General features: G+C 43.2%; 1 protein-coding gene across 3 annotated transcripts in view; it reads left to right on the top strand.

Annotated features, from left to right (window-relative positions):
- NPAS2 (neuronal PAS domain protein 2) overlaps positions 1-17130 on the top strand; it is a 105510-nt gene that overhangs the window by 43817 nt on the left and 44563 nt on the right. For all 3 annotated transcript variants that reach the window (XM_064408079.1, XM_064408078.1, XM_064408077.1), the window contains exons 2-4: positions 8025-8078; positions 12851-12999; positions 16245-16336. In XM_064408079.1, the coding sequence (XP_064264149.1) occupies positions 8025-8078; positions 12851-12999; positions 16245-16336 (295 nt within the window). The remainder of the gene's footprint in view (positions 1-8024; positions 8079-12850; positions 13000-16244; positions 16337-17130) is intronic.

Raw genomic sequence — 17130 nt, 5'->3', positions numbered from 1 at the left:
TACCATGGGGAGTCCAGCTCTGGTTCTTTACTGGCCCCTTGTAGGCAATGAGAGGACTCTTAGGTGTCCCCAGATCCATCTCTTGTTCAGACTAAGTCTGGCTATCCCAGCTGCTTCTCACAAGTCAAGGGCTCCAGGCACCACCAAGGGGGACGCTACTGACCTTCCTCCTATCCTAAAATTTATCTTTTCTGTCCTAGGAAGCCCCAGACCAGTCACATTGCCATAAATGTGGTATAACAGGTGCTGAGTGAAGGGACATAAGCCCTTCCCTTCATCAGGCTGCATTCCTGTCCGGGCAGCCCAGGGTCCTGTTGGCCATCCTTGTCACCAAGGCACACCACTGATTCATGCACAGCATGCTGCTGATGCCTTCCAGACCTCCCAGGGCCTTTCCTGCAGAGCTGCTCTCTGATCAGGCCATCCCCAGACTGTATCAGAGTTCAAGGCTCTTCATTCCTAAGTGCAGGACTTGGCAGTTGGCACCACTGAATTTCATCAGGTTTCTTGTTTGTCCTTTTCCTTCAGTCTCAGTCTCCCCCATGACAGCAGCCCTGCCTTTGAGCATGAAGCTAGCATAAATGACATCCACTGATCCTCCATCCACAGATCCTGTCATTTCATCATAGCAGGCAGTCGAGTTATTCTTGGTAAATCCACACTGGCTGTTTTTGATCATCTACTTCTCCATATGCCCAGCCCTGTGCTCCAACAGAACTCGCTCCGTGATTTGCCAGGGACTAAAGTGAGGCTGACTGGCCTGTTGCTCCTTTCTTGAAGGCCAGCATTTGCCTATTTCCAGACATCAGGGACCTCCCACACCTCCACAACCTCTCAAAATGGGAGATCAGCCTAGTGAAGGACACCAGCAGTCTCCTAGCACCGAGTGAGGCAAGTGGTCACTCCCTATCAACTTGTACAGTCAACTTCCCCCAGGCTTCCTCAAGTTCCCTGAGTTGATCCTCACCTGTTGCTTTTGCTCCTCCCTGCCCCTGCCTCCAACACGGAGGCTGGGAGAACTTGCTGCTGAAGACTGCCTTAAAGCAGGCATCAGCCTCACCTGTTTTGCTGTAATTCACCCCGTCACACACCTCCAGTACTGCAGCAGTCCTGCACTTCCATTGTTCAGCCTTTTACTACTGATGTAGCAGCAGAAGCTCTTCTTGTGGCCCTTGTCATGCCCTGCAGGCGTCACTTGAGGTGAGCTTTGGCTTTCCTGCCACCATCTCTACCCAATGAAGTCAATACAGAAAGACAAAACCTCTGCTGGGTGATTTACCATCCCTTGTCACTCTGACTTATGTGTAAGCTTTGATGAATACTTGGCTGTACACAAACTAGTAATAGCTAAGATTTAGCTGTGCCTATGCCCTGTGCCTCAGTTTCCATGTTGAAATGCACCCACTAACTCCAATACATCAGCCAGGCTTTGCCAAATCCCTGATCCTAGAATTGTCAGGTGTCACCACGCAGGGATGTAGGGTCTGAGGCACATCGTGCGCCCCATGACAAGCCCGGGTGCTTCATCTCCTGGCTCACAGAGAAGGCGAGAGGGCTGCCAGCAGACCACTGCAGTCACATCCTCCTCCGTTCCTCACACGCAGCGATGTTACCGAACTGACCTACTTTCCCCATCCGCCCACGGAAGGCTAATCCTGTTTAGCATTGCTGGAAGGGGACGGGCACGCGGAGAAGTGCTCTGAGTTATACAGATGGCAGTCTTTGCTGATTAATGTTAGTTTAATTTGTTTGCCTTTCTGTTTCCAGCCGTGCGAGGGGAGAGCAGAGCAGTGGTTGAACATGGGGATTCACAGCCTGCTCACTGAAGTCTGAATGGCCGTAGTCATTCAGTAGTAATAACAGCAGTGAGGAAGATAATGAGCATGTATGTACTGATCTTCATCGGAGATCCAAACACTGCACAAAACTTTACACGCTGCTCACAAGCCAGAGATAAAAGATGCCTCTCGCCCTGGCCACGCTCCAGCACGGCATCGCTGACGTCAGCCGCCTCACTCCTGGCTTAAACCGATGTGAATCACACTGCATCCACAGAGGGACCGCAGGCTGCGCTCCCCAAAATGCAGCTGGCACGAGGGCAAAGGGGGAAATGGTCTGACACATGGCAATGGGTGCAAGGTTTCTGACATGTGGAAAATAATACCCCTTCCCACTAAAATACAGAAATACTGTAAAGAATAAAACCAGAATATGCTCTGAGCCTTTATTTCTATTCGTCATAATCTTACTACTCAGCTCTATTACCTATAACCATCTTCCTGTCACCCCCAGTTCAGTAGAGGGGAGCATTATTTTCTGTCAAATTCCATTCTTTTTACTGTCCACATGTGGATTGTTTTTAATTTCTGTTTGCTTTAAGCCTGTTACCATCTAAAGATTCATTGTACACATATGTATGAAACATGAAACAGCCCATGAGGTTCATGAAGTCTAGTATTTCCTCAAAAAGTTTTCTTCTCTTTTTTTGAAGCGTCTAAATATCTCTCATGTAAACAAAATGTAGTAACCTACTGAAGGCAGGAAGACTTCGCTACACACTGTCAGGAAAAAAACTCTAAAGCTGGACACTTAACAATGCTTCTGCATTTTTTTCTTTACTCCTAAAAACAGTAATTCCCATAATAATCTCAGCGTAACATGACCCATGGTGACTCCAGACTGCCGTTCTCCCACTAGAAAGCCACATATCTTTCTCAAATAACCATGACTATCATCAGGAAAGGTTTCTAAAGTCTAGTCTGATTTTGATAAATCAGTTTTTATTGCCATGGTTAGGAATGTGTCATACTTAATTATGGACTCCAGCATGTTCTTGTAACAGTTCATAGGTTTATATCTGAAAAAAAGACAGTAGAGTGGTACAGTTCAGTTTGATGTGCCTGTGAATCTGTTGATTTGTTCTGATTTGTGTTCGTACAAATCCTTCTGTTGTGTGTTCACGGTGTATCTTTCCTGGTAGGATATCTGAGTGCTTCATCCATGTTAAAGAAACTTGGAACAAGGTGCTTAAAATGGTCAGATGATCACTTCTTGCTTGTCACTCTGTGACCTTTCCTGCTGCTTCCTGTTTGCTGATCTTCTCTTTGCCTTCCAGCAGGGCTTGGAAGGGAAATACTTCACTTGTAAGTGTGATTCATTTCAGAGCTCTGCTTAGCTGAGGGGAAGCCAGTAGAGTTCCTAGCCACAGTGGTGCTCCCCACTGTGGGCAAATCCTGTCTAACCCATTCTGTGGAACACCCATGGGATGATGCCATTGACCAACCACAGTGCCCATCAGACCTAGTTCATTGTCCCTGGGCAGGGGATCTGGCAGCAATGCCAGCACAGTGACCAAGCTGCACTGTCCCCTGTGCTAGTTGGTGCCTAGAAACTGTGCCGCTGGATCATGCCTAGAACCTCTCTATTCTCTTTTGGTGCCTTCTTCATATGTATTGGATCCTCCTCACTAAGCACAGGATGCCATGCATGGCTGGATCTGGCCTGTGAATCCTGAGTCCCACCAAACCACCTGTGTGCCTCCTGTGTAACACTGACCTCCTTGCTAACAGCCATTTCCTCCCTTCAGGAGGGGATGGGAGAGTGGGTGCCCTGTTGAGGCAGAACAGCAACAATGCTGAGCAGAGATGGGCCCTGGAGGATGAGCAATGTGTCTAGAAGGATTTGGGAGCATGCCTACCCTGTTGTTCTGTTTCTTCCTCCTTCACAAAGGCAGCAGTTGTTGGGAAGGGTCTTCCCAGAGGTCAGAGGATAGTTTAAGGTGTTTCATCCCAGCATTCCAATTTTCCATACAAGCCTTGCCCATCCCCTGTCTTTGAGAGGATTGTTCTCCAATTGCAATATCATCGTCTTTAATTAGGATTGTTTGTATTGTACCAGCATCCCACGTGGTCTGAGGGTGAGGTCTGAGGTGTAAGGCTCAGGTATGTCTGCAGTGGGTGGGAGCATCCCTCTCCCCAGGGCTGACCATACCCGTACAGGACAAGTGGTGGAATGCCCAGGCAAACCTGTGGGGTGATGGAGGCAAACACTCCACCTTGCTAGAGAGAGAAGAGGAGGAAAAGTCCAGTCTTTTCCTTGAGCTGCCAAACATAAGAGCCAGGGAAGCACAAACACTGTGATTTCTCACAAAGGTTCCCCAGGACCTCTGAAAGAAATTTACATCTCTGATTTAATTCAGCTGAATTAAATGAATATGATTAAAAATTTTTGATAAATATCAGGCTGATTTGTAAGAACTATTAGCTGGCCTTGTGGCAACTTAGTGGGAAATCAACAAATGATTACCTACATTTGAGTGTCTGCAGTATATCTTTATGAGCAGTAGGGCAGGAAGGAGTGAAACCAACCTCACCAGCCCAGAAAAGTAGTAGCTTAGCTCAATAAAAAACATGTTTCTAGCACAGGATAAGGTGATCAGTGCCAGATGATTTTTTATATTGCAAGCTCTGTGTCCAGTGGGAATAGACTGTATCAAAATAAACATGTGCAACCTTTCTTCCTGAGAGTCCCTGGAGCGAGCTGGCACTCTGCCTGAATTACTTCTTTCCCAAGCAACTATTCATTGTATGAATGAATGTGGGGGGATGTTTGTGCTATAATTCTCCATCTGATAACTAAGCCAGGGGTACATGGTTAACAGCTTTAGCCAGTCTTTTGTTTCCAAAATGCCATTCTTCCCTGCTTGTGGATATGTGTCTTTATGTGTGTTTGTATGAGTTCCTCCCTGATGGGAGTATGTGAGCTTTCTCCTCCTTGTTCCGAGTAGTTCCCATCTTTTTGAGTGATAGTCTTCACTCCTTGATGATAATGATGGTACTAATGAAGCTCCAAATGTAACTGTCACTGTTAAATACTCTGCCAGCAGGAGTTACATCATGTGGTGTTCTTACCTATAGGTTTCCAAATTCCCTTTCTTATTGTGAAAGGATTCTTCACAGTTAGAGAAATACTTGTGCCACTTGTTTTTTTATGTCACTTCTTTGCAGGGGAGCCATGGCACAGAGCCTTGGTATTTACTGCCTGCCTTCTTCATTGCAATGAGTCAGAATTTTCTCCTAAATCAAGAGACAACAGGTTTCCAGTTTGCAGTTTGGGACCTTCACAGCTGAGGGATTGGGAGAGTAACATAAAGCAAGCAGGTTACACTAAGTGCATACCTAAGCTCCTTGACATGGGTTTCTCCATCAAGGTGTAAGGCAGCATCTGGTGGGGCTCTGGAGGGGGATGGTAATACTAGTTTGCAGCAGTTGTATACTGTGATGTGTATATTTTATTGAGAACACTTTTAATTTCATATGGTACATATGTACTAGCAAACCCTGTTAGCAATGCTTATGATGCTCTAGAGATTTTGCCATGTGAGCAAACAGAAGCAAAATGACAATTAGATATTGTCTCATGCTAACAACAGCACAGCAGGTCCAGAATTTCATGTCAGTCAGTGAGAAACCTTGTTTACTGGAAGCTTGCCATGAATTGCTTTACATATCTAGCCAAATCCTTGGCAGAACAGACCAGTTCGATCTGTTGCTCCATCTCATGAGTAGAAGCTTCCTGGCAGTGTAATTTCTTCTTGATGGTTTATGGGGTACAGCTGTAGGAAGCCCCTTTCCATTAGGTGCATTGTGCTTCTCCAAAATAGCCAGGGCTGAGCAGCACCAATACTGACTGCCTCATCTGCCTCCAGCCTTCCTCACAGCCACTCAGCACACTTGTCCACATATTCCAGCTTTCTATTGGGAATCTGTAGCCAGAGGAAGACCTTCAGGGATTCAGGGAGAATGACTTCTGCTGCTGATACTGCCCCATTTTCATTGTCATACCCTAGATTCAACAAGTGTGCATGCAACAGAACATTTTGTGCTGTGCTGTGCTGTGCTGTGCTGTGAGGGTGGTGAGACACTGGAACAGGTTGCCCAGGGAGGTTGTGGATGTCCCAACCCTGGTAGTGTTCAAAGCAAGGTTGGACAAGGCCTTGAGCAACCTGGTCTAGTGCAAGGTGTTCTCCCACCATTGGGACTAGATGATATCTATGGTCTCTTCATACGCCCTAACATACTATGATTCTATGATTGTGAGCAAAGATTTAGCCAAGAAACACTGCAAAATCCTGAATGCTAATCCTGCCATTTAAACTGTGCCCTCTGTTGCAGTAAGTGAGCAAATTACAACAAAACACACTGAATATTGTCACTACATTTTAGCCGGAATTATTTGAAAGCACAGTGGTTGGGATAACAGTTTCATTTTGGGACTAAGCAAATAAGCATCTAAAATATATGTAAAACACTGGTTAATAGAATTTTGCTGGCCTTATACATTTTCCTAGTCCAAAATATGGATTATTATATGGCTGATTTGAAAGTCAAAAGTCATGGCTGACGGTGGCTGTTTTGCAAGTCAAAACAAATATCTGAAAATAAAAAAATTTAAAACTATATGGTATTATTTGTTATGTTTTTCTGTATAAGGGAATACAGCAAGTTAAATTCATCAGTTATGACTGAAAAAACTAGTCCCTTGGCCTTCATATTTCCTGTTTATCCTTCATCAAAGAGGCTGAGTGCCATTAAGTAGTAGCTTTACCTTCCAATCAGTGACCAGTGGATCTAATTGCTCATAACTCATTTGATAAAAAGTTATGGGGTAGTTTTGTGTTCTTAGCTAACTGGTGAGTAATGACCAGGTAGAATGTAAGAGAAGTGGTAAGAGAAGCGCTGTTTTTACTATCATTGCATTTTCACTTTGTTTTTTTCATAAAATGTTCTTTAAGCGGGCAAATTTATGTGTGACTCATATGTGAAAAATAGCATGAGCTTAAATAAAGCCTAGCAATTAATTTTCTTCCTTCTCCCTTCCAATTTTATTCATGTCTTACATGTTGAGGACTCATTAAATGTAAAACATTGATTGCTGAAAAAGAGTGTTATCATTGCCTGTCACTACGCCACTGCTTTGAAAATGAGACTTTGACAATATCCAGTGGCATTGTGCTGCTCTTTCGGAAAATACTCGTGTGGGATGCAGCCGCACATGGATTTTGTACCCCAAAGGGGTGCCAGATGCCATGAGAGGTGCAGTAGCACTGGGCTTCCTTCTTGGACTGAAGTGGTTACAGATCAAGCATCACTGTCTCATAAGGTCACGGAGCAAAGGAGGGTGGGCAGTGAGCTAGTGACAAGTGTTCCTGACAAGCCTTCAGCTGGGCTGCTTTTGTATTTTTCCCTTTGCCTTACCCACAGAAATTAATTTAATTTGCCCAGTTTACCCTTTTTTCCTTATGGCTCACACTGCTGGAGCATTTGAACTACAAAGCTGAGGTCACAACATTTTGGTGAAGATTAGCAAAAAGAGTGATGGGGATGGGACAGTCCCTATGCTGTGTGCCAGCATGGCTGAGCAGGTGGTCTGACTGGGCTGCAAGAGGGTTTTTTAGTATGGTTTAGGCAGTGGGATTTATAAGGACACTTAGAATTTGAGGTGTAATTCAGTAGAGTTATTGCCATCTCGTTTGGCTTTGGGTCAAGTTCCACAGAGGAGGATGAAGAGCTTCCCCGTAGGAAGAGCAGAGAGGTCAAAGGCATCAGTGATGCTGGCTCTTGCACTGAAGATGGTTTTGGTGGGAACATGGGGGCAATGGAAATGCTTTTCTGCTTCAGCAGACCCCAGGCTCATCCAGACTACAAGTTTGCAGAGAGTAACCACCACACAAAAAAATCCCCAAGAAATGGCTGTTTTTGTACTGTGCTGATTCACCACATGGTGCCTGGGAGCCTTGATCCCTGGCTAGAGACCCTAGGGCTAGCATAATGCTCAGGAATAACATTATCCACAATGGATATTTCCTAAAATCAAGGGCTGTGGCATAGAGCACTGCTGACACATTTATCTGACCTGAATATCATCACTGTGTTATGAAATTGAAATGGAGTGACTGTGAGATTAACCTGCAAATAGAGCTAAAATAATGACAATTCATACTGATTCTTGCATTCCTTCAACAGAAAAAACTGCTTAGACAATCTAATGGATGAAGATGAGAAAGACAGGGCAAAGAGGTGAGTGTCTTTTCTTTTGTAACTCTCTGTGATGAGCTTGATACTGTTTGTTGCTGCAGAAGCTGTTTTATCCATAATCAATTAATCAAAGAGCAAGAGGCTAAAGTACAGTCAAACACAACTTGAAAAACTGCCATCTCACAGTCTCCTACTCCCGGCTGCACTGTAAGAAGAAAATAACCTAGCAGTGTTTCCTGTGGAAAATGTTAAAAAAGCCAAGGCATTGATCATTTTCTTCACATGACTGCAGAACATCAGAACTGAAGCACCAACAACATTCTTCTGCCACTATAATACATCATCTGAGCTTCCAGAGCGTACAAAAATGTTGTGGTTTCTTTTTTCTTTAAAAACCTTTTGCAAAAGGAAAAGAACAGGAAAAGTGGGGTTTTTTCCCTATTAGAATGATCATTTACTCATTTGTTCATCAATGCCTCTCTCACAGCAATGGAAACACCCAGAAGTTACTTCAGAGCAGAGAAAGACCACGAAAAGTCAGCCTTAAACTGGCACAAACCTATATTCACATACAGTCTGTACTCCATTGAGTCCCAGTTGGTGGGAATTCACTGTGAACCCTTTGTTGGGAGAGAAAAGGTGTGTTTCAAGGCAGAAGACCTGTGGCAATGAAACTCTCAGTAACTGTCAGAGCTGACCGGCATCTGCAGAAAAGCAGTTTGGAAGCATTCGAGGTTATCAATGCCTCAGCCCGCGGTTTAATTACTTTAGAGAGAAACAGAGGTTGCCCACATTTTTCCCCTTGGTTCTCTCTAATGAGAGTATTTCCAGTCCAGGCACAAGCAGTTGATCCAGTTTCATCTCTTTTGATTCCTTCTCTGCTTCTTTTCCTCCCCGCAGCTTTGTCTCACCAATATAGGTCAGCACAGGCTGCAGCCAGGCTCAGCTGTTCCCCTTTGCTTCCTTTCGGAGGGTGCAGAAAGGAGCCCACCTTGCAGCACTGCTTCACCTGCTAAAGGCCCGATCATCTTCAAGATATTTGTGTGCTGATTGTCTAGTAAAAGAAAAATTCATTAAATGAATGCATATATGTAAAAAAATAGGATAACGCATATCCTCGCTATCGGCAATTGTCATCGCCATCTGGTATGGTTTTCATGCTGTTTGTTCCCAGAAGGAATTTTTGTCGTACCCTGGGGCAGGCCTCTATCAGGGTGCATAAAAAAGTTATAACTTTAAAAATTAAAAAAGGAAACTGCTTCTTCAAATTGTAATTTAAGTTCATTTTGCTTTTTAGAAATAAAGCTAAAGTTGAAATTGAGCTTGAAATGATGAGATGCTTCATGAAGATCTAAAGTTTATACATTATACTGAAATGGCTCAGATTAATTTAAAAGCTACAGGTTTTCTTCCAGAGAGAGTCAAACTTAGGAGAAGCTATTTGATTAATATTTTGCTGCTGTGTCTTGTAAACTGAGGACTCTCACCTGTCCTGTACCACAAGGGAAAAGCTATTTTTTCCTTCTGTGTGGTATAAGGACTGAGTCCCTCGGGGCTGAGAAACACCAGAGGGGATTTAAAAGCCCAGGAAATTGTTCTTGCCTTTTATTTTTTCAGTTAAAAGTAGGTGAGACTGAAAATTTCTGGGCCTAAGTTTTTGGGATAGTCTCAAGCCAGGAGGTGAGTTTCTCAGGTTAGGTGTGTGTAGAGATACACATATTCACCATGAATATCTGCTGCAACTTATTAGGCCACATACAGGTTGTATTACACAGACATGAAAAAAGGATCCCGCTTCTCCTGAGAAGAGGCACTTGCACTCCCACCCCTGTGCCAGGTGTTTAATATTTGGCCAAGATCAGGAAGAGCACTGGTTAAATTGAGCCCTGTTCTGCATCACCTGACTCCCTAAGGCACAACTTCACTCCACCGACCTGAGGACTAAAATTTGGGTATGATGGCACCACAGCTGGGAGCATTGAACACCTATGTGAGGTTTTCTGATCCTCTCAGATCAGAAGCCATAGTTTCCTTTTCAGTTCTTTGATGCTAGATGAGGTTTATTTTGGTTTTAGATATTTATTAATTTTGAACAAAAGGTGTGCTTTGTGCACTTTTTTCTCTATTTGCTCTTCTTTCAGTTTACTTTAATACCATATAGTTTTAAAATACTTTTTTACAATTCAATTGAATTCCAAATTCCAACCAAAACCAGCTTGAAGTGAACCATGAGAAAGTGCTTAATCATGAAGACTACTACCTGCCATTTTCCACTGAAATATAAAGTAAATTTAAGAATCTGAATGAAGGTATGTGGTACAGTTACTTTCATTGATGCATATATAACACACTCCACTGGACAGTCAGAAGAAATCTGAAATTCAGTATCAAGTCACATTTTGTTGTAAATTAGCAAATGTAGCATCTACTACTCAGTCAGTATCTGTCGAAGACAACAAGCAGCATATATGTAAGTGAATAAAAATGGCTGTTAAATTGTTGATTTTGATCATTCTGAATTCAGGCTGTTCTGTATTGCCTTTAGCTGTATTCACTAAAAATCCTGATTTTATTCATACTGTGTCTCCTCTTTCCCCTTGAATATGCTGTAATCTTTATGGACTAGCAAGAAGGGAGGAGAACTGGGACAAGTAGTATGGAATTAAGACCGAGGTTGATTTGGCTTACTGTAATTGTATGCCCTGGCAGTGAAGTAAGCAAGGCTAGGAAATAATCTTCAAAGGAAAGTGATGAAAACTATGTTACTTCATGCATTTATAACTGTACTAAACGAAGTATTTTCAACTGTGCAGGGATAGTTTTTATAATTTTTTCCAATCTTTTCTTATTTTTTTCCTTTGCAAAACTTTACTGTGATCATTGATTCATATCTTGGTAGAGTTATTTCCACTAGAGGACTTTTTACATTTCCTTTGTGAATAAAATGTCAAGTGTTAAAAATAGATACTTTATATTTCTGTCAAGGCTTTTTTTTCTTTCTTTTTTTTTTTTTAAAGCAACACATTCCCTATTGACAGCTGGTGGTTTACTTTATTTTCAGGGAAATCTGGACTCTTTAAGCTTAAAATGAACTGAGGATTGAATTATGAGGAAGTAAAATGTTGATATTCTTAACATTGCCCTGAACTGTAGAGAAATAGAATAAGGCTGGAGCTTTTCTCATCTCGTTCTGACAGCCTTTTGCAGTGTAATGAGAGCAAGCTGAAATCAGTCAGGCAGTATCCACCCAATCTCTTGTGTTCAAAGCTGTAAAATAATCAAGCATTGGCTTCTATCCAGTGTATCTCCAAGTGTGTTCAGGGTTGAGAGCAAGACAAACAAAAATTACCCCTCTGTCAGTAGTAACATCCAGAAGCCTCTGTAGAGATTTCTCTGCTGAAAATGTTTATTGCCCTCCTGCTCCTTGCAGGGGATGTAGATGCTGGGCTAAATTCTGCTCTGATTTTCAGCAGTGTGCATCCGGACCTGCTTTGAGGAACAGCAGAGTTAGCTGGGACTGAGAAAGTCAGAGTGAGAACTGGCCTCTTGGCTTTTTTTTTCCATCTACATGTAACCAGATTTTTCAGTCTTTGCGTAATTGACAAGGCAAATCTCATCTGCTTGAGGACCTTTCAGAAGAACAAACAAACCTACTGGGCTATACTTATTTATGTTTATTTATATTTCCACATGGATACAGAAGTCCAAGTGATAACCTCGGAGTCAAACAGTTGTGGTATTCATGAGAACAAGTGAGAAAATGTGTGTGTACAGATTGGCATAGGGTTAAAAAAAATAAAATGCGCATGCTGGAAAGATTATCAACAGCCTTAATGACAGTATTATCATGGTGCCAAACACCCCAAATGAAATCAGATCCTTTCTTCCTTTGAGCTCTGGAAACACAGCAGCAGAAGCAGGCTGTCTCTGAGGAATCTGCAATCTAAACAGACAACACTGGTGAAGAAAGCTGTAGAGCCTTTGCTGCAAACCTAGAGATTGGAGCACTGACACTGATTTTCCCAGTGGCACACAAAGATTTAGGGCAAGCACTGCTGGCACTTCCAAGACCCCGAGTCTGGAAATGCATCCCAGCCTCAGACAATCCATGCTGATGCCCTCTGTCCTGCTTGTCATTGTGACCCTGGAAAGGAAACGGAACAAAGTGGCATAAGAACCAGATGGGAGCTGCAGCACCTTCTACTCAGGTCTCTGATCTTAATGACTGGAAGACAATATCCTGATTCTTCTCTGCCAGCCTGGAGGTAGGCAGAGCACCTGTGACCAAAGTGGGCAGGTCCTTCTAGATAACTCAGCTCCCGTGCAACAGCTGCAGGACTGGGTCCCTCTCTTCTGTTAAGACTGCACAGATGGGTATGGTCCAGTCTCTACTCTTCTTTATGGACAATTTTACTGTTGTCACAGTATTCTTATTTCTTCTCACTCTGAGTGCCTCCCCAGAGAGTGCATGATTTTTTAAGAACCTACATATGTCTGGAACATGGACAGAGTTCCTTCAACTACAAGCTCAATGCTGCCCTGATAAGCTCAGCCAGAGTGCCAGGGGCAGCACAGAGGAGTGAGCAGAGCCTCCATCTCCCTGCTGGGCACCAGAGGTGGCTCAAAGGCAAGAGCAGGAGGGGGGAACTGTTGCCTTCTACTTGCTTCTGCAGCTTTGGTGGATTCCACTGTCAATCTTCACATGCTGACGCATGCAGCAAGCTGATTTTATGTATATACATTGCAAAGAGCAGGTACATGATCATTTTCCTTCTTGCTCTGCTCATCCTTTGTTTCTTTTCCCCTGTCTACAGGGCTTCGCGTAACAAGTCTGAGAAGAAGAGGCGCGATCAGTTCAATGTTCTCATCAAAGAGCTCAGCTCCATGCTTCCAGGCAACACTCGCAAAATGGACAAAACCACTGTGCTGGAAAAGGTCATCGGCTTTCTGCAGAAACACAATGGTAAGATTCAGTGCAGCTCTTCATGCACTTGCCAGACAGTTACAATAATACCCTGTTTCCTTCAGTGATTATCAGAATGGCTTGAGGGACCTAAAAGTGCAAACATAAGGTATTTGAGGTTTTTTTCTACCTCATCAAAAAAGATCATTTGCAGACACTGTGCTGCCCAAATCCATCTCCTTGTTTGCTGCCCAAGTCCATCTTCTTCAACTGAAGAAGCTGAAGATTTCTCTCAACCTGCTAGAGAAGGGGGAACATGGCAGCAGCTGAGGGAAAGATGGCAACAGTGCCCTGTAGCACTCATGAAGAAGACAGATGTTCTGAACAAGAGAGATTTGGGAGCAGAGGGAAGATTCCCTTACTGGAAATTTGCAATATTCTGAGCAGAAGAGCAAAGCATTCGTCCCAGTTTCTCTGTAGAAAAAATGCAGAGAAACAATCTGTTCAGCACCCCAGCTCCTCAGTGGACTGTGTAGGACTCAATTTTCCACACTGAGTAGAAAACTCAGACCAGAAAGTTCCTCTTCTTTTTGAAGCTGGTATCAGCAAATTGCATCCACAAATAGTTGACGTGCTTCACCCAGTTTGCGCAAGCAGAAGCTACATCACAAGTGCACAGCATCCAGTTGCAGTAGTCAAGTTCAGCATCGGAAAGCCGGGAGTTAATTTTTTAAAATGCTTGCAGCAGTGACAGTTAAGTCCCTTAGAAATGTACCTTCACAGAGGGCAGAGGAGATTTCCGACCCTGCTGATCTACTCTCTTTGGTCTAGTTTCTACTCAGAGGGAGAAATGTGCACTGTGGCCTTCCTGATGCTTTGACATCCACCAGTAGTGGTCAACTGAAATGCTCCTCCCTTATAAATCAGGGCACTGGTTTAAAATGGGGCTCTCTGCTCTGCCCCTGTGAGGAAGAGGTTTCAGTGGGTGATTGTGGGGAATGCCCCACTCAGATTGTGGGGATCTGAGTGAGGTCCCAGAAAGGGGTCTCACAAGATGATGTACAGTGTCATCTGGCTTACTTTGGCTCATCCAGCACCTCCTTCCTGCACTCTCTGGAGAACTCTGGGTATAACAAGAAAGACCATTAAACTCTTATATCATGACTTGCAACAGAATGGAGTCACCAATGTCAGTCTTACCGAGGAAATAATTATAATGGTTCTGCCATTAGAGTGCAGTTTCTCCCTAAATTAATTTTTACCACAGACAAGATACAATCATGTATTTGTTTAGGTTGAAAAAGACACTTAAGATCAATGAGTCCAACTGTTAACCTATGGTTTGTACAGGAGGGGATGACCAGGACATCTCAAGGTTTAATAGTTATGTACACTTTTTTAAAAATTGTAGTAATAACTCACCTTTTTTATTTTTTAACTGCCCAAGGCGCAGGAAGATGTGAATATGCTCAATTATAAAGCTAAGCAAAGAACAATCGCCCAAGATGTGAAATTAAGTGTATAAATGTAGCTGAAGGTCCAAATAATTTACTCCAAAAGGTGCTTTTCCTTGAAAAGCAGCTAGATGAAGGAAAGCTAACAGTCACAAATCTTTCCACAGCAGTTGGGTCAAAATGTGAGTGGGGTTTGTGCACTTGCTAAAAAAAGCAAATGCTATCTATTTTTAAAGTAGATTAGTAGTCACAGAATATAATACAAAGCATCAGCATTTAAAAGTGTTGATTATCCTCAGCGTGCTTTGGATCTGGTTTATTGAGTCATGTTCCCCTTCCGTTTGGTAGGCTAAACCAAGATTTTAGTCATAACAGAGGAGAAGGCAAATTTTCAGATTTTTTCCTTCATAAACAGCCTCCTTCATTATAATCCACAGAATCTCCCAGATCTCAAGTAATTCTCCCAACAGTCACCATTTCATGTACATTGGCTTTTCCAAGCTACAGATCTGCTGAAAGTATCCTATATTCTGAAACTACTTTAAAAAATCTGATGGACTCTTTTTCCCTAGTCTGCTTTTCAAACCTGTGTGTAAAACCATGGGGGTTGTAGAGAGTTGCTGTGCTGCCAGTGACATCCCCCAGCAGTGCAGAAAGCAACTCAAACAAGCTGGTAGGAGCAAATGGCTACATCTCCACTAATACAGCCTGAACAGAGGATTTGATTTCTTTCTTGGTGACAAAATGCACTGGCACTTGTAGGAATTTACTGTCTTTAGTAGCATTTATCCATTTGTGTTTCTCTGGCCAGATTGCTCTGAATATGGAGTATGGAGTGTTATATGCTCTGGAAGTGTTAATCAACAGGATTAATTAAAGTGTTAATCAACAGGAGGTGCTGAAGAGAGAAGAGTCTGTGCTCACCATCTCCTCACTACTAGACCTGAGTGAGGTAGTCCTCTTAGAAAAGCAGAGTGAGCAGCAAACTATAAACCAGCTCAAGTTTCTGTAAATTAGAGCTGTCTCCCAGAATCCTCTCAGACTCAGAGCTAACATAAGTGGCTGTTTTCCAAAGGCAGACAGTGTAACCAGCTATCCAGTATGGTCCCCAGTTTCAGTGCAAAGCTGTGAGTTTCTGTCCTGGTGTGTCTGCCCTCCTCCATGGAAAGCCCACCAGGAGCAAGCCCTCTGCAGGCTGCCACGGCGTCAGGATAGGACAACAGTGGGATGGATTTCCTCTTGGAGCCTTCTGGGCTGGCAGCACAGGGGACCCTGCCCTCCAGACAGGATTTGGGATGAGATGTTGGTGCTCATTCCTTCTCCTGGGCTGCCCTGCACCATGTAGGTAGGGAGAGGGTGGTGGCAGTAGCACCGGTGTAAAGCAGCTGCAAATGCTTGTGATTCACTGTCCTTTTGGAAAACAGAGCAATAGCTCTGCAGTTTGGGGTCACAGCCCTTTGGGGCTCCTCTGAAGGAGCTTCCTTGCTGTTCTGTTTGGCACAGAAGCTATAGGCTGAAACCTCTCTAGCATCCTATTTTGAAGCTGTACATTGTACATAGCAATTGGACACATGCTAATCCTTGCCTTGATTTTAATTTTATGCAAAGTGGTTTTATCTTTTGATCAATACCCCAGTAATGCTGCTTGAAACCAATGGCCTTGTGAATACAAGCTCCCACTGAAGTCAGTACAAGTTGATTTGAGTAAAAAATGAGGAAAACATTTCAGGCTTGAAAACTGCAATTTTTGAATACAAAGGTTATTTCTCTCTTTTCATAGCAACTCGTATGTAATATTTCAAGATACAAGTTAATTTGAATTTTAAAGATGTAAATGTTCTATTTGTCTAGAAGTCTCAGCACAGACGGAGATTTCTGAAATTCAGCAGGACTGGAAGCCTTCATTTCTCAGTAATGAAGAATTCACCCAGCTGATGTTGGAGGTAAACATGCACATACACCTTTCCTAATTTTGTCTAACACACCCATGCATTTAGAACAAACTGTCATCTGCACTTCCAAAAAAGGAGTTTTTGGGAACTGCTGTATTTGACCATCAAGCAGAGCTGCCACTGGGATTAAAGTCCCACCTGTTGCTCTTTCCTCTCAGCAGTACCGTTGTGCTGGGCTGCTGCAGCCTGCAGAGCTCTGCAGCAACTCCCAAGAAAAGCAGTTCAGGGCAAAGACTCAAATCACAGGTTTTTGGTTTGGTGTTTTTTTGTTTTTTTTTTTACAAACAGAGGTGAGGTAAAGGGCACTTGGCTGTTTTTCTCCTGTTCTTGGTAGGTGTTGTTAGCATCTAATATTTATGCAAGATTAGCACCTGAAACACAGTGGTGTCGCGTCCCTCTAGTGCTAGGTGCTGAACAAGCAGATAAAGCCTGACAGCTCCTCTTGCCTTGATACAGTTGGTGCTTCCACTCTGATTTTCAAGGCCCTTATCAAACACTTCTTATTCTAGCATTTTGCAATCATAGTTTTTCAGTTATAGCATAGGTTCTTTTAATGCTAGCTGCGATTTGAAGGGAGGCGATGCAATGGTGTTTATGTAGGTTCAAAATGAAAAGCAAATGAGTTGCTAGAACGCATTTTTCTCTCTCAGTAGTAGCTAGAACTGCCTTTAGCAAGGGTCTGTTCCTGTGCTAAACACACAGATGTTGCATAGCCCCACAGTGTCCTTTGAGAACAAGCTTCTCCTCCCACAAATGATGTGAACATGGCACATGATCCAAGCTCT

This window comes from Passer domesticus, chromosome 2 (assembly GCF_036417665.1).
Source record: "Passer domesticus isolate bPasDom1 chromosome 2, bPasDom1.hap1, whole genome shotgun sequence".
Taxonomy (NCBI): Eukaryota; Metazoa; Chordata; class Aves; order Passeriformes; family Passeridae; genus Passer; species Passer domesticus.
This window is presented reverse-complemented; position numbering and strand designations above follow the sequence as displayed.